General features: G+C 52.1%; 1 protein-coding gene across 2 annotated transcripts in view; it reads right to left on the bottom strand.

The window, feature by feature from the left end:
* Positions 1 to 21874, bottom strand: part of LOC139240189 (transcription factor 12-like) — a 142151-nt gene that overhangs the window by 50222 nt on the left and 70055 nt on the right. For both annotated transcript variants that reach the window (XM_070868623.1, XM_070868622.1), the window contains exons 2-5: positions 20130 to 20232; positions 18628 to 18767; positions 13353 to 13482; positions 13150 to 13214 (exon numbers count right to left, since the gene is read on the bottom strand). In XM_070868623.1, coding sequence (XP_070724724.1) covers positions 13150 to 13214; positions 13353 to 13482; positions 18628 to 18767; positions 20130 to 20232 — 438 coding nt within the window. The remainder of the gene's footprint in view (positions 1 to 13149; positions 13215 to 13352; positions 13483 to 18627; positions 18768 to 20129; positions 20233 to 21874) is intronic.

Here is a 21874-nt window from a genome sequence, read left to right on the forward strand (position 1 = left end):
ATTGCGGCTGATCCGATCATGGACTCAGCTCCACTTCCCCGCCCGCTCCCCATAACCCTTCACTCCCTTATCGCTCAAAAATCTGTCTATCTCCATCTTAAATATATTCAGTGACCCAACCTCCACAGCTCTCTCGGGGTAGATAATTCCAAAGATTCACCACCCTGAGAGAGAAGAAATTCCTCCTCATCTCCATCTCAAATGGGCGACCCCTTATTCTGAAACTACGCCCCCTAGTTCTAGATTCCCCCACGGCGAGGAAACATCCTCTCTGCATCTAGCCTGTCCAGCCCGCTCAGAGTCTTGTGCGTTAGATTATGCACAAGCAAGGTACCGTGGGCGTTGGGAAATCTGAAATAAAAGCAGAAAATGCTGGAAATATTCAGCAGGTCGGGCAGCATCTGCGGAGAGAGAAACTGTGTGGGGTCATCGACCCAAAACGTTAAATCTGCTTCTCTCTCTCCACAGATGCTGCCTGACCTGCTGAGTATTTCCAGCATTTGCTGTTTTTATTTCAATTAGATCAGGGCTGATCTGTATCTTAACTCCAGTTACTACCCGCCTTGGTTCCGTGACCCTTAATAACCGTGATCTGGGCACAGGGGCAATGTGACGGCAGCCACAGTTAAATGGTTAGCGTGTTCCTGTTAAATGTGTCTGGCAAACTTGAAGATTTTAACTGTTGGGAAGCCAGACAAGGTTGGCCCAAGGACCTGGCTTATGTCTGACAGGAAAACAATGAACATGCAATCCCATGGCATCCTTGCTCCAGAACCACATTCAAACCTTCCACTTGTTTCTCCTATTTCAAAGAGCTTTAGAGGAAACGGCCTTGTTTTTTTTGGAAAAAAAAAGAGATTCATTTCAACCCTTTGAGACCCACCAAAAGCTGCGTTCGGTCGTGGCTCACTGGGTAGAGCTCTCACTTCTCGAGTCAGGAGGTCGTGGGTTTCGAGTCCCACTCCCGAGAGGTTTGAGCACATAATTCAGGCGACACTGAGTGAGGGGTACATGCACATTGTAAATACTCCAGGCTGAACTACTCCGGGGACTTGAGCCCACTCCCGGCGCCGAGGGAGCGCCGCACTGTCGGAGGGGCGGCACCGAGGGAGCGCCGCACCGTCGGAGGGGCAGCACCGAGGGAGCGCCACACCGTCGGAGGGGTGGCACCGAGGGAGCGCCACACTGTCGGAGGGGCCCCTCCACCTGGGGCTAAAAATGTCAGCTGCCATTTTGAGGCAGTGACCTTGCTTTAGTGCCTGCCGATCTTTACCGCCACCATGTGCGATATTCAGTGTGGAGCCCCGAGGCAAATGTTCCATGTTTCACTTAGGGCGTTAAAGTGGAAACACAGGGTGCTAACGGGGCAGCCCGAATGAAGTTCAGGCGAGCGAATACCCACATCCTGGTGCTTAAAGGGAGGATAGCTGGAGCACCTGTACATGATCAACACAAGGCAGCAGAGAAAGTCAAAGTCGTGGACACAACGCTGAACGATATCTCGGAATCTTACCTGACAAACGCCCGACTGCCCATCCCTCGAAATAGCGCCCCCGGGTGCGACTCTGGCGTGTCTGAGCGCCTGCTTTTTCTGGCGTGATTGGCGGCAGGCGGTAAAGCGAGACGAACCAACCGAAGTTTGCGCCCGGGGCGCGTTGAACGCTCACCGACCAAATGTCGTCGCCACCGCTGAAACGCAACTGAGGTTCCCGTGGCGGCGTGAAATTGGCCGCGCGCGGGAGGCAAGCCATTAAGCGACCGTTTACCGCCCCGCCTGGGCGCTAACAGGTGGCTCGAACCAACCAAATTTCCAGCCCCAATTCCCACAAATACTACCGCCGCAACTATTTTGTCGAAACTGCGTACAGAGGCTGCTCAGTATTTGGGAGGGTTCGAAGTACACCGTCCCCTTTTGTAGGCCCCTGTGGCTGCAATCAGATGGCATCAAAGTCCACCTCCAACATTCTGTTTAAACAGATGCCACCATCACTCAAAGCCGTCATTACCCCCCTGAAGCTGTAGCGGATCGCAATTAAATCTGATCCTTTTGCAACAAAGGAAGAGAAGATTTAATATTAAACGTCTTTGTAAAATGATGCCAACATGATTTTTCAGAAGGAGCCCCCGCCCCCCGCCTTTTTATAAACCACATGCTCACTCCAAGCGGTTGCAAAGAAAGACTTGCATTTCTATAGCGCCTCACAGCCAATGAAGTACTTTTGTTGAAGTGTGGCCACTGTTGTATTGTGGGAAACGCTCAATTTGCGCTCAGCAAGCTCCCACACACAGCAATGTGATAATGACCCGGATCATTTGTTTGAGTGATGTTGGTTGAGGGATAAATATAGGCCCCAGGACACCGGGGAGAACTCCCCCTGCTCTTCTTCCAATAGTGGCCCCGGGATCTTTTACATCCACCCGAGAGGGCAGACGGTTTAACGTGTCACCCCAAAAGACGGCACCTCCGACAGTGCGGTGCTCCCTCAGTACTGCCCCTCCAACAGTGCGCCGCTCCCTCAGTACTGCCCCTCCGACAGTGCGGTGCTCCCTCAGTACCGCCCCTCCCACAGTGCGCCGCTCCCTCAGTACTGCCCCTCCGACAGTGCGTCGCTCCCTCAGTACTGCCGCTCCGACAGTGCGGCGCTCTCTCAGTACTGCCCCTCTAACAGTGCGGTGCTCCCTCAGTACTGCCGCTCCGACAGTACGCCGCTCCCTCAGTACTGCCCCTCCGACAGTGCGCCGCTCCCTCAGTACTGCCCCTCCGACAGTGCGGTGCTCCCTCAGTACTGCCCCTCCGACAGTGCGCCGCTCCCTCAGCACCGCACTGAGAGGATGAGCCTGGATTTTTGTGCATAAGTCCCGGGATCGGGGCTCGAACCCACAACCTTCTGACTCAGAGGCGAGGGTGCTACCCAATGAGCCATGGCCGAGTGTGCTTGGGCGGTAGTTTTCCGGCCCACGTTCGAGGGAAACTCTTAAGGTTGAACGGGCCCAGGCTTGGGCGTCAAGTGGACTCTTCGACCAAGTGGGGCATCAGAGCCGGACCTCACTTCTAACCGCATGTGTGTGCATTCATGCTCAATCCACCGGGGGAGGGGGGAGTTGGCTGGAACCCAAGGCGATTGCTTTTCCCTCCCGAGTGGAGGGGTGCTGAGGCCTACTGTGCCAACCTCATCACTGCCTCAGCTGGTTCAGTACCGGCCCTTCTGGAATTGCGGCACAGCATTACAACAACCACTTGCATTTACACAGCCCCTTTAATGTAGTAAAACATGCCAAGGCTTCACCGGAACGATTATCGGATTAAATTTGACACCAAGCCACCTCAGGAGATATTAGGAGAGGGCAACCAAAACCTTGGTCAAAGAGGTAGGTTTTTAAGGAGCGTCTTAAAAGGAGGGGAGAGAGAGGCAGAGAGGTTTCGAGGAGGGGAGTCAAGGGTTAAGGGGAATGGACAGGAACGTGGAGTTGAGCCCAAGATCAGATCAGCCATGATCTTATTGAATGACGGAGCAGGCTCGACGGGGCCGTATGGCCTACTCCTAATATTTCTTACGTTTCGGGAGCGAATTCCAGCGCTTCGGGCCCGAAGACTTGCATTTATATAGCGCCTCGGGATGTCGCAAAGCGCTTCACAGTCGATGAAGTACTTTTTGGAGTGGAGTCAATTTGAGCACAGCGTCATCATCATTAGGCAGTCCCTCGGAATCGAGGAAGACTTGTATCCACTCTTAGCATGAGTCCTTTGGTGGCTGAACAGCCCAATACGAGAGCCACAGTCCCCGTCACAGGTGGGACAGACAGTGGTTGAGGGAAGGGGAGGGTGGGACTGGTTTGCCGCACGCTCCTTCCGCTGCCTGCGCTCGGTTGCTGCACGCCAGAGACAGCAAAGTGATGATGACCACTGGATAATCTGTTTTAGTGATGTTGATTGAGGGATAAACACTGGGCAGCCCATCTTGGGGAGCGATTAGAGGCTCCCCCCCCACCCCGCAGCATGCAAGCGAACCCATGTTTATACACAGCATCGAAGGCACATGGTATGTTGCAAACACACGCTGCCCTCTCTCATCTCCTGGAGCAGCCAAGGTGGGAACGAGCAGTAATCTACACGCGCCGTTCTATATTTACACCGTTGGCAATCACTGATACCTTCCCTGCACAAGCAGAAAAACCCAAGGCCCAGTAAGAATCAAGTTTCGCCTCGGACCGGGGAATTGGCGCCTCAAAATTGGCCTCATCGCCTTTGGGCCGGGGGGCGAACGTGAAAAAAAAATAATGACTTACATTTCTATGGCGCCTTTTGCAACCTCAGGACATTGCACAGTTTGCAACATTACAGCAGTGAGCACACTTCAAAAACTACATCATTGACTGAGAAGCTCTTTGCGACGTGGGAACATGAGAATTCGGAGCAGGAGTCGGCCATTCGGCCCCTCGAGCCTGCTCCGCCATTCAATAAGATCATGGTTGATCTGCTACCTCAGCTTCACTTTCCCGCCCGATCGCTCGATTCCCTCGAGTCCAAAAATCTATTGATCTCAGCCTTGAATATACTCAATGACTGAGCCGCTGCTCTGGGGTGGAGAATTCCAAAGATTCCCCCCCCTCCCCCCTCGCGCAGCACTCCCTCAGTACCGCCCCTCCGAGTGGGGCGCTCCCTCAGTACTGCCCCTCCGACAGTGCGGCACTCCCTCAGTACTGCCCCTCCGACAGTGCGCCGCTCCCTCAGTACTGCCCCTCCGACAGTGCGCCGCTCCCTCAGTACTGCCCCTCCGACAGAGCGCCGCTCCCTCAGCACTGCCCCTCCGACAGAGCGCCGCTCCCTCAGCATTGCCCCTCCGACAGTGCGCCACTCCCTCAGTACTGCCCCTCCGACAGTGCGCCGCTCCCTCAGCATTGCCCCTCCGACAGTGCGCCGCTCCCTCAGTACTGCCCCTCCGACAGTGCGGCGCTCCCTCAGTACTGCCCCTCCGACAGTGCGGCGCTCCCTCAGTACTGCCCCTCCGACAGAGCGCCGCTCCCTCAGCAGTGCCCCTTCGACAGTGCGGCGCTCCCTCAGCACCGCCCCTCCGACAGTGCGGCGCTCCCTCAGCACCGCCCCTCCGACAGTGCAGTACGGTACACCCTCAGTAGCGCCCCTCTGACAGCGCAGTACGGTGCTCCCTCAGTACTGGCACCGGGAATGTCAGCCTGGAATTTTGAGCGGGGCTGGAACGCACGACCACCTGACTCAATAGCTTGCCGACACTCACTATCTTACTGGGGTGGGGGTCTGACTGGCACCCATGTAACTATACCCCGACAAGAGTCAGTGCCTTAAGGGCAGGGGAAGGAGGGCAATTGACCAAAGAAAAAGTGCATACACGCAGAGGACTGCCCCTTTAATTTACCAGCCGCCTCCGGAGCCTGAATTCCTTAGTTCTGATGCCAGTGTCAGATGTTTCGCCTGCTGAACAGTCTTGAAATGCGATCCCCCTGGCTTCACAAGGGGCCTCAGCGTTCCTTCTCCCACCGTCCCCTGCCACCCCACCCCAGCCCAGAATCCCTCAGATTTCCGTGTGGTGTTATGCTCCTCCATCTTACAGCCCCGCGCCCCAACAGCATGGGACCCGCGGCTCGCTATCCAGCTCCCGCGGGGAACGTAACTAACGGCCACGTGGTGACAGGCCATTGCCGCGGCGATAGCCGCGTGGCGGCAGCGGCCACCCGCCGGCGCGAGCGTTCGCCCGTGACACACACTCGCGGAACCGGAGCCGGGGCAGCTGACAGATCCATCAGAGATACGGAGGAAAGAGATATCCCCTCGGTCCGCGTCCCGTGCTGTTCCCCTCTCGACCTCCGGAAAGCCTATCCCTCCCGAGGGCCCCGGAGAAGGAATTGAATCTTTAAAAATTGTAACGCCTGGATAGCACCCCGAGGCCACACACTCCCTCGTGACGAGAACACGGCAAATGGAATAGAACGCGGAGACATGTGAAGTTATCCACTTTGATAGGAAAAAAATAGAAAAGCAGAATATTTTTTTTTTAAAAACAACAACAACCAAGCACTTTCAATGACCGCCGGACGTCCCAAAGCGCTTTACAGCCAATGAAGTACTTTTGGAGTGTGGTCACTGTTGTAATGTGGGAAACACAGCAGCCAAATGCGCACAGCAAGCTCCCACAAACCATCATCAAAGGCGGTCCCTCGAACGAGGATGACTTGCTTCCACAAGAGTTCACAGATGTTTCGATGAAGGACCCGATGTTCCAGTCCTGAACTCCAACTAAAGATGCCTGTGGGTGGATTGTTTGAATGTGGGGTGGCCGTTGCACACCAGCCACCACACGGGGCTTGACAGAGCGAGGTCTTGGTCCAGGGGCAAGGGTTAACCAGGACGACTGGAGACCAGCTCTGCTGCACGGACCCAGTGCGCACGCACACATCGCACAGTGTGGGCTGGGCCCGTGCTGCCCCTGGGCCCTCGCCTCTTCTGGGCTCCGTACCCTCATCTGTCGCACCTCCGCCAAAAACACTCGCCGCATCTGGCCACAAACACTCGCTGCTCTCACACACACAGCAATGTGATCATGACCAAACAATCTGTTTTTGTTATGTTGATTGAGGGATAAATATTGGCCCCAGGACATACGGGAGAACGCCCCCTGCTCTTCTTCGAAATAGTGCCATGGGATCTTTTACGTCCACCTGAGAGGGCAGACAGGGCCTCGGTTTAACGTCTCATCTGAAAGACTCCCTCAGCACTGCACTGGAGTATCAGCCTAGATTATTTATGTAGTCAAGTTCCTGGAGTGGGACTTGAACCCACAAACTTCTGACTCAGAGGCGAGTGTGCTACCCACTGAGCCACAGCTGACACTATAACGTCCTAAGGCGCTTCACAGGAGTATTATGCAATAAAGATTTGACACCAAGTCGCACAAGTAGAAATTAGGGCAGGTAACTAAAAGCTTGGTCAAAAAGATAGGTTTTAAGGAGCGTCTTTAAAGCAGGAAAGAGAGGTAGAGGGGGATGGGGGGGGGCGGGGGGAGAGGAGGGTGTTCCAGATCTTAGGGCCCAGGCAACAGAAGGCACATCCACCCATGGACCCATGGTTGAGCGATTATAATCAAGGGTGCTCAGGAGGGCAGAATTAAAGGAGCACAGACATCTCCGGGGTTGTGGGGCTGGAGGAGGTTACAGAGATAGGGAGGGGGCGAGGACCATAGAGGGATTTGAAAATAAGGACGAGAACTTTGAAATGGTGAGAGATCGGGAAATGTTGGTGTTCAGAGTGACCTGGGTGTCCTTGTACACCGATCATTGAAAGTTAACATGCAGGTTACAGCACGCAATTAAGAAATCAAGTGGCATGTTGGCCTTTATTCCAAGAGGATTTGAGTATAAGAGTAAAGACGTCTTACTGCAATTATATCGGGCCCTGGTGAGACCGCACCTGGAGTATTGTGTGCAGTTTTGGTCTCCTTACCTAAGGAAGGATATACTTGCCAGAGAAGGAGTGCAGCGAAGGTTCACCAGACTGATTCCTGGGATGGGGGGATTGCCCTATGAGGAGAGATTGAGCCGATATTTTCTAGAGTTTAGGTGATCTCATTGAAACATACAAAATTCTTACAGGGATTGACAGGGTAGATGCAGGGAGGGTGTTTCCCCCGGGCTGGGGAGTCTAGAACCAGGGGGTCACACAGTCTCGGGATAAGGGGTCGGCCATTTAGGACTGAGATGAGGAGGAATTTCTTCACTCAGAGGGGGGTGAATCTCTGGAATTCTCTGCCCCAAAGGGCTGTGGAGGCTCAGTCTTCAAGACAGAGGTCGATAAATTTTGGGATATTGAGAATCAAGTGATATGGGGATAGTGCAGGAAAGGGGAGTTAGAAACATAGAAACATAGAAAATAAGTGCAGGAGCAGGCCATTCAGCCCTTCTAGCCTGCACCACCATTCAATGAGTTCATGGCTGAACATGAAACTTTAGTACCCCCTTCCTGCTTTCTCGCCATACCCCTTGATCCCCCGAGTAGTAAGGACTTCATCTAACTCCCTTTTGAATATATTTAGTGAATTGGCCTCAACTACTTTCTGTGGTAGAGAATTCCACAGGTTCACCACTCTCTGGGTGAAGAAGTTTCTCCTCATCTCGGTCCTAAATGGCTTACCCCTTATCCTTAGACTGTGACCCCTGGTTCTGGACTTCCCCAACATTGGGAACATTCTTCCTGCATCCAACCTGTCTAAACCCGTCAGAATTTTAAACGTTTCTATGAGGTCCCCTCTCACTCTTCTGAACTCCAGTGAATACAAGCCCAGTTGATCCAGTCTTTCTTGATAGGTCAGTCCCACCATCCCGGGAATCAGTCTGGTGAATCTTCGCTGCACTCCCTCAATAGCAAGAATGTCCTTCCTCAAGTTAGGAGACCAAAACTGTACACAATACTCCAGGTGTGGCCTCACCAAGGCCCTGTACAACTGTAGCAACACCTCACTGCCCCTGTACTCAAATCCCCTCGCTATGAAGGCCAACATGCCATTTGCTTTCTTAACCGCCTGCTATACCTGCATGCCAACCTTCAATGACTGATGTACCATGACACCCAGGTCTCGTTGCACCTTCCCTTTTCCTAATCTGTCACCATTCAGATAATAGTCTGTCTCTCTGTTTTTACCACCAAAGTGGATAACCTCACATTTATCCACATTATACTTCATCTGCCATGCATTTGCCCACTCACCTAACCTATCCAAGTCACTCTGCAGCCTCATAGCATCCTCCTCGCAGCTCACACTGCCACCCAACTTGGTGTCATCCGCAAATTTGGAGATACTACATTTAATCCCCTCGTCTAAATCATTAATGTACAGTGTAAACAGCTGGGGCCCCAGCACAGAACCTTGCGGTACCCCACTAGTCACTGCTTGCCATTCTGAAAAGTACCCATTTACTCCTACTCTTTGCTTCCTGTCTGACAACCAGTTCTCAATCCACGTCAGCACACTACCCCCAATCCCATGTGCTTTAACTTTGCACATTAATCTTTTGTGTGGGACCTTGTCGAAAGCCTTCTGAAAGTCCAAATACACCACATCAACTGGTTCTCCTTTGTCCACTCTACTGGAAACATCCTCAAAAAATTTCAGAAGATTTGTCAAGCATGATTTCCCTTTCACAAATCCATGCTGACTTGGACCTATCATGTCACCATTTTCCAAATGCGCTGCTATGACATCCTTAATAATTGAGTTGGGGTAGAAGATCAGCCAGGATCTCAATGAATGGCCTACTCCTGCTCCTAATATGTTCTTATGTTCTCTGTCGGACATCACCATGGTTGGATTAGACCCAAGAGCCAAAGCAAGGTCAATTAAAAACCGGGGCTTAGGACCATAGGACAGGAGGAGGCCATTCAGCCCCTCGAGCCTGTTCCGCCATTCACGGAATCATAGAACGGTTACAGCACAGGAGGCCGCCATTGGGCCAGTCGAGCCTGTGCCAACGCTCTGCAAGAGCACCTCAGCCAGCCCCACTCCCCGGCCCTTTCCCCTGCTATTAGTAGCCCTGCTAATTGTCTTCCTTCAGCTACTTATCCAATTCTCTTTTGAAAGCCTCAACTGAGTCTGCCTCCAGCACCCTTTCAGGCAGTGAGATCGTGGCTTGATGTGCGTCTAACTCCATATCTCTCAGCACCTTTAGTGAACAAAGATCTATCAATTGCCGATTTAAAATTAACAGCATCATTTGCCATTTGCGGAAGAGAGTGTCAAACCTCTACCACCCTTTGTGTGTAGAAGTGTTTCCTAATCTCACTCCTGAAAGGTCTGGCTCTAATTTTTAGACTTTGCCACCTGGTCCCAGACTCCCCAACCAGCGGAAATAGATTTACTCTATCTACCCTATCTTAATATCTTGAAAACTTTGATCAAATCATCCCTTAATCTTCCAATCCGATTACAGTTTGTGTAATCTCGCCTTGTGATTTAACCCTTGGAGTCCGGGTATAATTCTGGTAAATCAACACTGCGCTCCCTCCAAGGCCAATATATCCTTCGTGGTGTCCTGGGGTTCTCCAGCAACTCAATTCAAGTCCAGCTTACAATCGAGTGGGCAAGAACATGGCAAACACAACATAATGTGGAGAAATGTGAAGTTAGCCACTTTTGTAGGTAGGAAAAATGGAAAACAGAGTATTTTTTAAATGGTGAGAGATTGGGAGGTCAGGGGGACCCAGGTGTCCTTGTACATTGAATAAATTTAAGGCGGAGATAGACAGAGTTTTGAGCGATAAGGGAGTGAAGGGTTATGGGGAGTGGAGCTGAGGCCAGGATCAGATCAGCCATGATCTTAGTGAATGGCGGAGCAGGCTCGAGGGGCCGAATGGCCTGCTCCTGCTCCTATTTCTTATGTTATGAATCACTGAAAGGGTAGTTGCAGGGAGGATGTTTCCCCCGGGCTGAGGAGTCAAGAACCAGGGGTCAGGATAAGGGGTCAGCCATTTAGCACTGCGGTGAGGAGGAATTTCTTCACTCAGAGCGGGGTGAATCTTTGGCATTCTCTGCCCCAGGGGAACGGCCGATATATTTTGAAGTCAGGATGGTGTGTGTGTGACTCAGATGAATTCAGAGGGGGTGGTGTTCCCATGCGCCTGCTGCCCTTGTCCTTCTAGGCGGTAGAGGTCGCGGGTTTGGGAGGTGCTGCCGAAGAAGCTAGTCATCACCCCAATGGACATCTTTCACTCGGTGTACGTTTCTGCTTATGCCCTGGTGAAGCTCGTTGGGACAACGTTCTACATTAAACAGGCACTACATAAAATGTGCAAGCATTAGAAGATATCTGGAAATCAAACACAGCCTTTCCTTCGGGAGGACTTACAGCCCAGAGAATGAGACGGAACATCTTGGGGATGATCAGGCTGCGTCAGATTGAATCAGATAACAGAGCGTTGCTTTGTATCTGCAACCAAACCTCATTAAACTCACAGCCATCGGCTCTGTGCCTGCTGTGGATCAGCTCTCATCGCCCTGATTCAGCCCAGAGCCCTGCCATCACGGTGACGCACCCATTAACATGGGGAGGAAGGAGTTCAATCATCTCATCCAGTGCGGCAATGAGGAGGGGCTGCTATCGTAATCTCCAGTAGCCCTGGGTTGAGTTAGGAGCAAATATAATCAGCTGGTGCGAGCACACACATGCGCGAGAGAGAGAGAGAGAGAGAGAGAGAGAGTGCGCGCGAGCGAGAGTGTGCGTGAGCGAGCGAGAACGCAAGCGCGAGCGAGAGCCAGAACGCGAGCGAGAGCCAGAACGCGAGCGAGAGCGCGCGTGTCCCTGTTCAGGCGTTAGTTTTAAACACCACCGCAGGTCGGGGCTATAAATAGAGCTGGAGCGCCGGGCCTTGGAACATCGTGGGTGGAGGTGCGGCGAATGAGGGTACGGGGCCCAGAAGAGCCAAGGACCCAGGGGCAGCTCGGGCCCAGCCCACACTGTGCGATATGTGGGCGCACTAGGTCCGTGCAGCAGAGCTGGTCTCCAGTCGTCCTGGTTAACCCTTGCCCCTGGACCAAGACCTCGCTCTGTCAAGCCCCGTGTGGTGGCTGGTGTGCAACGGTCACCCCACGTTAAAAAAATCCACCCACGGGCATCTTCCACCCCCTCAATTGGAGTTCAGGACTGGAACATCGGGTCCTTCATTGAAACATCTGTGAACTCTTGTGGAAGCAAGTCATCCTCGCTCGAGGGACCACCTATGATGATGATGTGTGTGAGTGAGACTGTGTGTGAGAGAGTAAGAATGTGCACGTGGGGGTGGGGGGGTTGCGCGTGGTGGGGGGGGGGGGTGGTGTTGGTATGGTGTGCTGGGGGGTGTGCGCTGTGGGGGGGGGGGGGGTGTGTGTGTGTGTGTGTGCAGGGATGTGTGGGTGTGCGCGCTATGGGGGGGGGTGGTGGTGTGCGCGGGTGTAAGGGGGATGTCACACCCTCACACTAACACTAACACAAACACAAAGCACCGTCTCAATATCCCACACGATGGGCCAGTGAAACACATGCAACCAATCTACTGATAAAATCGCAGCCTCCCGAACCTGGCACTGCCTCACATTCCTAGTTACAATACAATGCTTATTTAACCGAACTCACCCGCGCGAACCTGGTAGAATTGGATAGGCCGCTCGACTTTATATTTGCATTGAGTTGAAAGGGTAGGGTGTAAAGCGGGCCTGCTTGGGAGGGTGAAGTCAATATAACCCCATAGTGTGCTGCTCCAGGACAGTGTGGTCACAGCTCACCCGACAGTGGTATAACCTCCCATTCTTATTTATAATCTACATTTTGCAAGTTTACTCCAACTTTCCACACTGCTTTGATTTCCAGAGTCCCTAGTGGGCTGGTTTACTGCACGGTTTTATCAGGCTTCAGTTTTGGAATATCAGAAGCTGGAGAGACACACGCACGCTCACTCACACACGCACAGACTGAAACACCGCAACAAAGACAGATGGATATACGTGCAGAAACATACACGCACCCAGAAACACGAACACACGGGAACACACACACGGGAACACACATGCACAGGCTGAAACACCGAAACAAAGACAGACAGATATACGTGCAGAAACACACACGCTCACACACGGGAACACGCACGCACCCAGATATTTTTCATTCAGAGAGTGGTGAACCTGTGGAATTCTCTGCCACAGAAAGTTGTTGAGGCCAGTTCATTGGACATATTCAAAAGGAAGTTAGATGTGGCCCTTACGGCTAAAGGGATCAAGGGGTATGGAGAGAAAGCAGGAATGGGGTACTGAAGTTGCATGATCAGCCATGATCATATTGAATGGTGGTGCAGGCTCGAATGGCCTGCTCCTGCACCTATTTTCTATGTTTCCAATTCACCTGAACACCAGTCCCTACAAGTTACCATTCTCTCAGTTTGATAACAGTTCACTTCTTGAAGGGGAAATGGATCTGTATTACCAGGGATTTATTGCTGGCATGCCCAAAGCTCTCCTCAACTTTATAGAGAAGGACAGACAGCCCGGGAGGCAGTGCAGCTTTCGCACTGAGGCTGCAGGGCCGGTGTCCCACAGGTGGGTTTTCACAGATACCGGTTGAGAAACAGGCGGGAGGCCGAGTCATTTTGCCACTTACCGAGGCCAGGGCCTTCCCCAGAGCGTCTCCGGTCTGTGAGCTTCCGGCTGTGGTTCCTCTGCTCCCTGCATTCCCCCACCAAAACAACAAAAAAAAAAAGACAAGACAGGCATTTACTCAGTAAGGGGCCAAGAACAGCGATCACACGTCACAAACACAGCAAGTCCCTCATCCCCTGGGCTCCGACCGGCTTCAAGACCTACCCATCAGGCTTTCCGAAGTGGTTAACGGCGGTGTGTGGGAGGACGTGACAAACTGCGTTGAGCTGCTGCTGCTCCGGTGGAAGCTAGCCACGGGCGGAAGAGTAGCGGTAACATCTGATGGCGGGTAGGGCTGTAATACAGGGAGGGCACGAGCGAGTTAGAAGGCATTCTGAGACTGACTGCCCAGCGCTGGTTAGCTTGTATTATATTATATATATGAACATAAGAAATAGGAGCAGGAGTCGGCCATTTGGCCCTTTGAGCCTGCTCCGCCATTTAATACAATCATGGCTGATGCAAGAGAAACATAGAAAATAGGTGCAGGAGTAGGCCATTCGGCCCTTCAAGTCTGCACCGCCATTCAATATGATCATGCAACTTCAGTACCCCATTCCTGCTTTCTCTCCATACCCCTTTATCCGTAAGGGCCACTTCTAACTCCCTTTTGAATATATCTAACGAACTGGCCTCAACAACTTTTTGTGGTAGAGAATTCCACAGGTTCACAATTCTCTGAATGCAGAAGTTTCTCCTCATCTCGGTCCTAAATGGCTTACCCCTTCTCCTTAGACCGTGACCCCTGGTTCTGGACTTCCCCAACATCGGGAACATTCTCCCTGCTTCTAACCTGTCCAGTCCCGTCAGAATTTTAAATGTTTCTATGAGATCCCCTCTCATTCTTCTAAATTCCAGTGAATATAAGCCTAGTCGATCCAGTCTCTCCTCATATGTCAGTCCTGCCATCCCGGGAATCAGTCTGGTGAACCTTCGCTGCACTCCCTCAATAGCAAGAACGTCCTTCCTCAGATTAGACCACCAAAAATGGAGATCATGGACTCAGCTCCACTTCCCTGCCCGCCTCCTTATCCCCTTATCGGTTAAGAAACTGTCTATCTCTGTCTTAAATTTATTCAATGTCCCAGCCTCCACAGCTCTCTGAGGCAGCGAATTCCAGATTTACAACCCTCTGAGAGAAGAAATTCCTCCTCATCTCAGTTTTAAATGGGCGGCTCCTTATTCTAAGACCATGCCCCCTAGTTCTAGTCTCCCCCATCAGTGGAAACATCCTCTCTGCATCCACCTTGTCAAGCCCCCTCATAATCTGATACGTTTCGATAAGATCACCTCTCATTCTTCTGAATTCCAATGAGTAGAGGCCCAACCTCCTCAACCTTTCCTCATAAGTCAACCCCCTCATCCCCGGGATCAACCGAGTGAACCTTCTCTGAACTGCCTCCAAAGCAAAGTATATCCTTTCGTAAATATGGAAACCAAAACTGCACGCAGTACTCCAGGTGTGGCCTCACCAATACCCTGTATAACTGTAGCAAGACTTCCCTGCTCATTCATATGTACAAGATATTTTACTGTATATAGTAAATGCATTTATACAGCAACAACTTGTGTTTATATAGCACCTTTAACGTAGTAAAACGTCTCAAGGCGCTTCACAGCAGTGATACAAGACAAAATAGATAAATTTGACACCGAGCCGCATAAGAAGAAATTACTGCAGATGACCAAAAGCTTGGTCAAAGAGGTAGGTTTTAAGTAACCTGGACGTCCCAAAGCGCTTTACAGCAAATGAAGTACTTTTTGAAGTGCAGTCACTGTTGCAATGTAGGAAAGGCAGCAGCTAAATTGTGCACAGCAAGCTCCCACAATTGGCACTTGAGATATTGACCAGATAAACTTTTGTGATGTTGGTTGAGGAATAAATATTGGCCCCAGGACACCGGGGAGAACTCCCCCTGCTCTTCTTCCAATAGTGGCCCCGGGATCTTTTACATCCACCCGAGAGGGCAGACGAGGCCTCGGTTTAACGTCTCAAACGGCACCTCCGACAGTGCGGCGCTCCCTCAGCACCGCCCCTCCGACAGTGCGGCGCTCCCTCAGCACCGCCCCTCCGACAGTGCGGCGCTCCCTCAGCACTGCCCCTCCGACAGTGCGGCGCTCCCTCAGCACCGCCCCTTCGACAGTGCGGTGCTCCCTCAGCACCGCCCCTCCGACAGTGCGGCGCTCCCTCAGCACTGCACTGCGAGTGTCAGCCTGGATTTTTGAGCTCAAGTCTCGGAGTGGGACTTGAACCTATCACTTTCTGACTCAGAGGTGCAGTGCTACCCACTGACCAACTCTATAAACACGATCCCAAACTGACGCAGTTGACGAATAGGCCAGTGTGCTGAAGCCAACCCAGGCCAGGCACGTCCAAGATTCAATTCCCGACTGACACACAGGAGTGGCGGGAAAAGGAGGGATTTGCTGATCACAGCCTGGGTGTTGGAGAAAGGTCCGACGATTACCCTCAGCGCCCCTGGGTTAGAATCAGCCAGGATTCCTGTTTCCGATGGTTATCCAGCGACACGGAGTTCATGATCGGATTGGATGTGATGCCTCCCATAGAAGAATGGCCGACTGAGATCTCACTATCGAGGCTTGGGTCGGGGGAGTGGAGGGCATCCTCCTCGGGATCTCCTGCAACTCGGGCTCCTGAACCCACTTGGGGAAGGCAGATTATTATCTGAATGGTGACAGATTAGGAAAAAGGGATGTGCAACGAGACCTGGGTGTCATTGAAAGTTGGCATGCAGGTACAGCAGGCAGTTAAGAAAGCAAATGGCATGTTGGCCTTCATAGCGAGGGGATTTGAGTACAGGGGCAGGGAGGTCTTTCTGCAGTTGTACAGGGCTTTGGCGAGACCACACTTTGAATATTGTGTTCAGTTTTGGTCTCCTAATCTGAGGAAGGACATTCTTGCTATTGAGGGAGTGCAGCGAAGGTTCACCAGACTGATTCCCGGGATGGCAGGACTGACATATGAGGAGAGACTGGATCGACTAGGCTTGTATTCACTGGAATTTAGAAGAATGAGAGGGGATCTCATAGAAGCATATAAAATTCTGACGGGATTGGACAGGTTAGATGCAGGAAGAATGTTCCCGATGTTGGGGAAGTCCAGAACCAGGGGTCACAGTCTAAGGATAAGGGGTAAGCCATTTAGGACCGAGATGAGGAGAAACTTCTTCACTCAGAGAATTGTGAACCTGTGGAATTCTCTACCGCAGAGAGTTGTTGAGGCCAGTTCATTAGATATATTCAAAAGGGAGTTAGATGAGGCCGTTACGGTTGAAGGGATCGAGGGGTATGGAGAGAAAGCAGGAATGGGGTACTGAAGTTGCATGATCAGCCCTGATCATATTGAATGGTGGTGCGGGCTCGAAGGGCCGAATGGCCTGCTCCTGCACCTATTTTCTATGTCTCTATGTGACATTGAGCGGAGACACCGAGTGGAGGCTGGGAAGAGGATGGAGGGTGGGCGCGGATGGTCACCTTGAGCCACCCAGGGGGTTCAGGTTGAGAGACCACCCGGTAGGGTGAGCTGGGGTGCTTCTCGACCCACTGCCCTCTGTGCAGTGGTTGCTTCCAGCACCAGGGGATGAGCCAAGGGCGGAGGAGACAAGCATCAACAACCACCCCATTTGAATGATCCTCGGGATGAAGGGGAGACTAGAACTAGGGGGGCACGATCTTAGAATAAGGGGCCGCCCATTTAAAACTGAGATGAGGAGAAATTTCTTCTCTGAGGGTTGTGAATCTGTGGAAGCTGGGACATTGAATAAATTTAAGACAGAAAGAGACAGTTTCTTAAATGATAAGGGGATGAGAGGTTATGGGGAGCGGGCAGGGAAGTGGAGCTGAGTCCATGATCGGATCAACCATGATCGTATTAAATGGCGGAGCAGGCTCGAGGGGCCTTATGGCCGACTCCTGCTCCTATTTCTTATGCTCTTATGTTCACTAGACTGATTCCTGGGATGAGAGGATTGTCCTGTGAGGAGAGATTGAGCCGATGCTCTCTGGAGTTTAGAAGAATGAGAGGCGATCTCATTGAAACAAATACGATTCGGAGGGGGATTAACAGGGTAGATGCTGAGAGGCTTGTTTCCCCCTGACTGGAGTGTCTAGAACTGGGGGTCACAGTCCTCAGGATAAGGGGTCGGCCATTTAGGACTGAGATAAGGAGTATAATGTATTTGCTTCACCGGTTCTTTGCTTAAGAATTCGTAGCAACATCGAAACATAGAAAATAGGTGCAGGAGCAGGCCATTCGGCCCTTCGAGCCTGCACCACCATTCAGTATGATCATGCAACTTCAGTATCCCATTCCTGCTTTCTCTCCATACCCCTTGATCCCTTTAGCCGTAAGGGCCACATCTAACTCCCTTTTGAATATATCCAACGAACTGGCCTCAACAACTTTGTGGTAGAGAATTCCACAGGTTCACCACTCTCTGAGTGAAGAAGTTTCTCCTCATCTTGGTCCTAAATGGCTTACCCCTTATCCTTAGACTGTGACCCCTGGTTCTGGACTTCCCCAACATCGGGAACATTCTTCCTGCGTCTAACCTGTCAAGAATTTTATGTTTCAATGAGACATTGCTATTAAGAAATAGTTGGTTTATGAGCAAAGGTTTAACAATCACACTGCACATTACCAGTTCATCCACCAGGCTCACAACCGCCTGCCCCAGCGTGGATCCCCCGAACCCAACTGGCTGGGGTTTTATTGAGTCTTGTGGACATCGCGTGACTGGCTAAGCCACTCACAACACAATAGCTCTACAAACCTGTGAACATACATTACAGTCATCTGTCCCCATATCCCTCGATTCCCTTAATATCTAATCTACACATTTTATTGAAAACGTCATCAAATTAGACAGTCGGAACAAACCATCCAGAGTGAAATCCGTTCCAGAAAAATCAAGTTATACAAGTAGCGAACTCTTCCCGCCTTTAAAACGTTACAACAGGGGCTCCATTTGAAAAGTTAGTAACTGGGGAACATCTTCAGAGGTCACTCAGTTACAGTTCCACCAAAGACACAGTCCCAGCTTTAGCATTCCCAAACCAGCGCACAGGAAAGTATTACCAGTTGAGCTTTATTTGAGCATCCTCACAGGTGCATACATTGCAAGGAGATATTTTTTCACTCCGAGAGTGGTGAATCTTTGGGATTCTCTACCCCAGAGCAGAGGCTCAATCATTGAGTATATTCAAGGCTGAGATCGATAGATTTTTGGACTCTGGGGGAAAATCGAGGGATCGGGCGGGAAAGTGGAGTTGAGGTCGATGATCAGCCGTGATCTTATTAAAATGGCAGAGCAGGCTCGAGGGGCCGAATGGCCAACTCCTGCTCCTAATTCTCATGCTCTTATATTATCCAACCCCTCGCCGTAGGAAGCGACCAAATAAACGTGAAGGTGGATCTCACCAGGCGCTCGTGGGGGTGGAGGTTGCTGTAGTTGTTTCCCTGACTCATGTGTGATGAGGGTCCACCCGGAACCCCCCCGTAGTTGGCTTGGCTGATCCCACCAGACGGCCCCCACAGTTCCGAGGAGTTGTGATGCCCATCTGCGACGGAAAAAGAAGAAAAAAGTTCAACGCCACAAATCGCAGCCATTCCCGATTTTCCAGGACGCGTCCTTCATCAACATAGAATGGAATCTCGCCGCACAGGAGGATCCCATTGGGCCCATGGAGCCCGTGCTGGGCCGGCTCTGTGACAGAGCGATCCAATCAGTCCCACTCCCCCCTGCTCTTTCCCCACAGCCCGGCACATTTCTCCCCGCCCAGTATTTACCCAATTCCCCCGTTTGAAAGTCCCGATTGAATCTGCTCCCACCGCCCTTTCAGGCAGCGCGTTCCCGATCACAACAACTCGCTGCGTCAAAACACATTCTCCCCATCTCCCCCTCTGGTTCCATCGCCGATTATCGTCAATCTGTGTCCCCCTGGTTACCCACCCTCCTGTCCCCGGGAACAGTCTCTCCTGATTTACTCCTCAAAACCCCTCGTGATAGTGAACCCCTCGATTAAATCTCCCCCTTAACCTTCTCTGCCCAAAAATGACTTGAAAGATTTGGGATTTCTATAGCGCCTTTCACAACCAAAGCGCTCTGTAGCCAAGGAAATACTTTGGAGTGTGGTCACTGTTGTATTGTGGGAAACGCGGCAGCTCAATTTGCGCACAGCAAGCTCCCACACACAGCAATGTGATAAGGACCAGATCATTTGTTTTTATCATGTTGGTTGAGGGATAAATATTGGCCCCCGGACACCGGGGAGAACTCCCCCCACCCCGCCCCCCTCTCCTCTTCTTTGAAATAGTGGCCAAAAGATCTTTTTCATTCACCCGAGAGGGCAGAAGGGGCCTCGGTTTAATGTCTCATCCGAAAGATGCCACCTACGACAGTGCGGCACTCCCTCAGTACCGCCCCTCCAACAGTGTGTCGCTCCCTCAGTACTGCCCCCCCGACAGTGCGGTGCTCCCTCAGCACCGCCCCTCCGACAGTGCGGTGCTCCCTCAGCACCGCCCCTCCGACAGTGCGGCGCTCCCTCAGCACCGCCCCTCCGACAGTGCGGCGCTCCCTCAGCACCGCCCCTCCGACAGTGCGGCGCTCCCTCAGCACCGCCCCTCCGACAGTGCGGCGCTCCCTCAGCACCGCCCCTCCGACAGTGCGGCGCTCCCTCAGTACCGCCCCTCCGACAGTGCGGCGCTCCCTCAGTACCGCCCCTCCGACAGTGCGGCGCTCCCTCAGCACCGCCCCTCCGACAGTGCGGCGCTCCCTCAGTACCGCCCCTCCGACAGTGCGGCGCTCCCTCAGCACCGCCCCTCCGACAGTGCGGCACTCCCTCAGCACTGCCCCTCCGACAGTGCGGTGCTCCCTCAGCACTGGCACTGTAAACGTTCGCCAAACTGCACAGTCACCTTACCTGGCAAAAGGAACGAGCTGGAAAACATACTGCTGGGAGCTTTGGGAGACGGATAACTGGAAGACTCGCGAAATTCGTCGGAGTTCTGGGACTGGGCATAGACCTACAGAAGAACAAGAGGGAAGAGAGAAAAAAAGAATGATTACGTTGTATAATCAAAGATGACAGGCAGATCGTGTATCTTGTCACTCACAGGTAGTGTGGGGTCTGGTGCAGGTTAGTGATGTCCACCAGCTAACCTGGCTCGTATCGTGCGCACAGCAGCATCCTGGGGAGGTCACCATTGACCAGAGATTTCACTGGACTAGCCACATAAATAACGTGGCCACAAAAGCAGGTCAGAGGCTGGGTATTCTGCGGCCAGTGTCTCACCCCCTGACTCCCCAAAGCCTCTCCCACCATCTACAAGGCACAAGTCAGGAGTGTGATGGAACACTCTCCACTTGCCTGGATGAGTTGCAGCTCCAACAACACTCGAGAAGCTCGATACCATCCAGGACAAAGCAGCCCCGCTCGATGGGCACGCTACCCACCACCTTCAACACTCACTCCCTCCACCACCGGCGCACCGTGGCTGCAGTGTGCACCGTCTACACGATGCACCGCGGCAACTCGCCAAGGCTTCTTCGGCAGCACCTCCCAAACCCGCGACCTCTACCGCCTAGAAGGTCAAGGGCAGCAGGCGCATGGGAACACCACCACCTCCACGTTCCCCTCCCAGTCACACACCATCCCGACTTGGAAATATATCGGCCGTTCCTTCATCGTCGCTGGGTCACAATCCTGGAACTCCCTCCCTAACAGCACTGTGGGAGCACCTTCACCACACGGACTGCAGCGGTTCAAGAAGGAGGCTCACCACCACCTTCTCAAGGGGCGATTAGGGACGGGCAATAAATGCCGGGCCTTGCCAGCGACGCCCAAATCCCATGAACGAATATTATTTTTTTTAATTCCACAAAAGCACTGCGCGGATATCCTGTTTTAGTGATGTTGGTTGAGGGATAGTGGCCCCAGGACACCGGGGAGAACTCCCCCTGCACTTCTTCTAAATAGTGGGCGTGGGGCCTCGGTTTAACATCTCATTTGAAAGACAGCACCTCCGGCAGTGCAGCACTCCCTCAGCACCGGCACTGGGAGTGTCGTCCCGAATTTTGTGCTCCAGTGTTTGAAGTGGGACTTGAGCTCACGACCTTCTGACGTCGAGCTGAGGATGCTACCCACAGCTGACGAATTGCTGGAAGTAAACGGTCAGCTAGAGTTTAATTGCTGCATATTGCTAAGCACTTGTAAATGTTGGGCTCCAGTTTAATTTGCAAACTTCCCTTGCAACTGAAGATAATCAACCTCAGTGTGAAATAATCGACTTTCTCTCTCTTTATACACACTTTTTAAAAAAAAAAGTAAACCTAGTTGATATACAATTGTATATAAGCCGATCAAGCTGTAATAAATTTGACTAGAATAAATTTGCCTGTAATTGAAGCGTGGCAGGAAATGCGTACACATCTCCCAAACCACATACCTCCCAAACCCGCGACCTCTACCACCGAGGAGGACAAGGGCAGCAGAACATGGGAACACAACCACCTCCAAGTTCTCCTCCGAGTCACACACACACACCATCCCGACTTGGAAATATATTGGCCGTTCCTTTTTGTTCACACTTGAAATTACCCAGCAGCACAAATCGAGCTCGTACCCATTGAAGCTTGTGTTCGGGCTCGAGAGAGTATGTTCAGCTG

Source organism: Pristiophorus japonicus, chromosome 30 (assembly GCF_044704955.1).
Source record: "Pristiophorus japonicus isolate sPriJap1 chromosome 30, sPriJap1.hap1, whole genome shotgun sequence".
Taxonomy (NCBI): Eukaryota; Metazoa; Chordata; class Chondrichthyes; family Pristiophoridae; genus Pristiophorus; species Pristiophorus japonicus.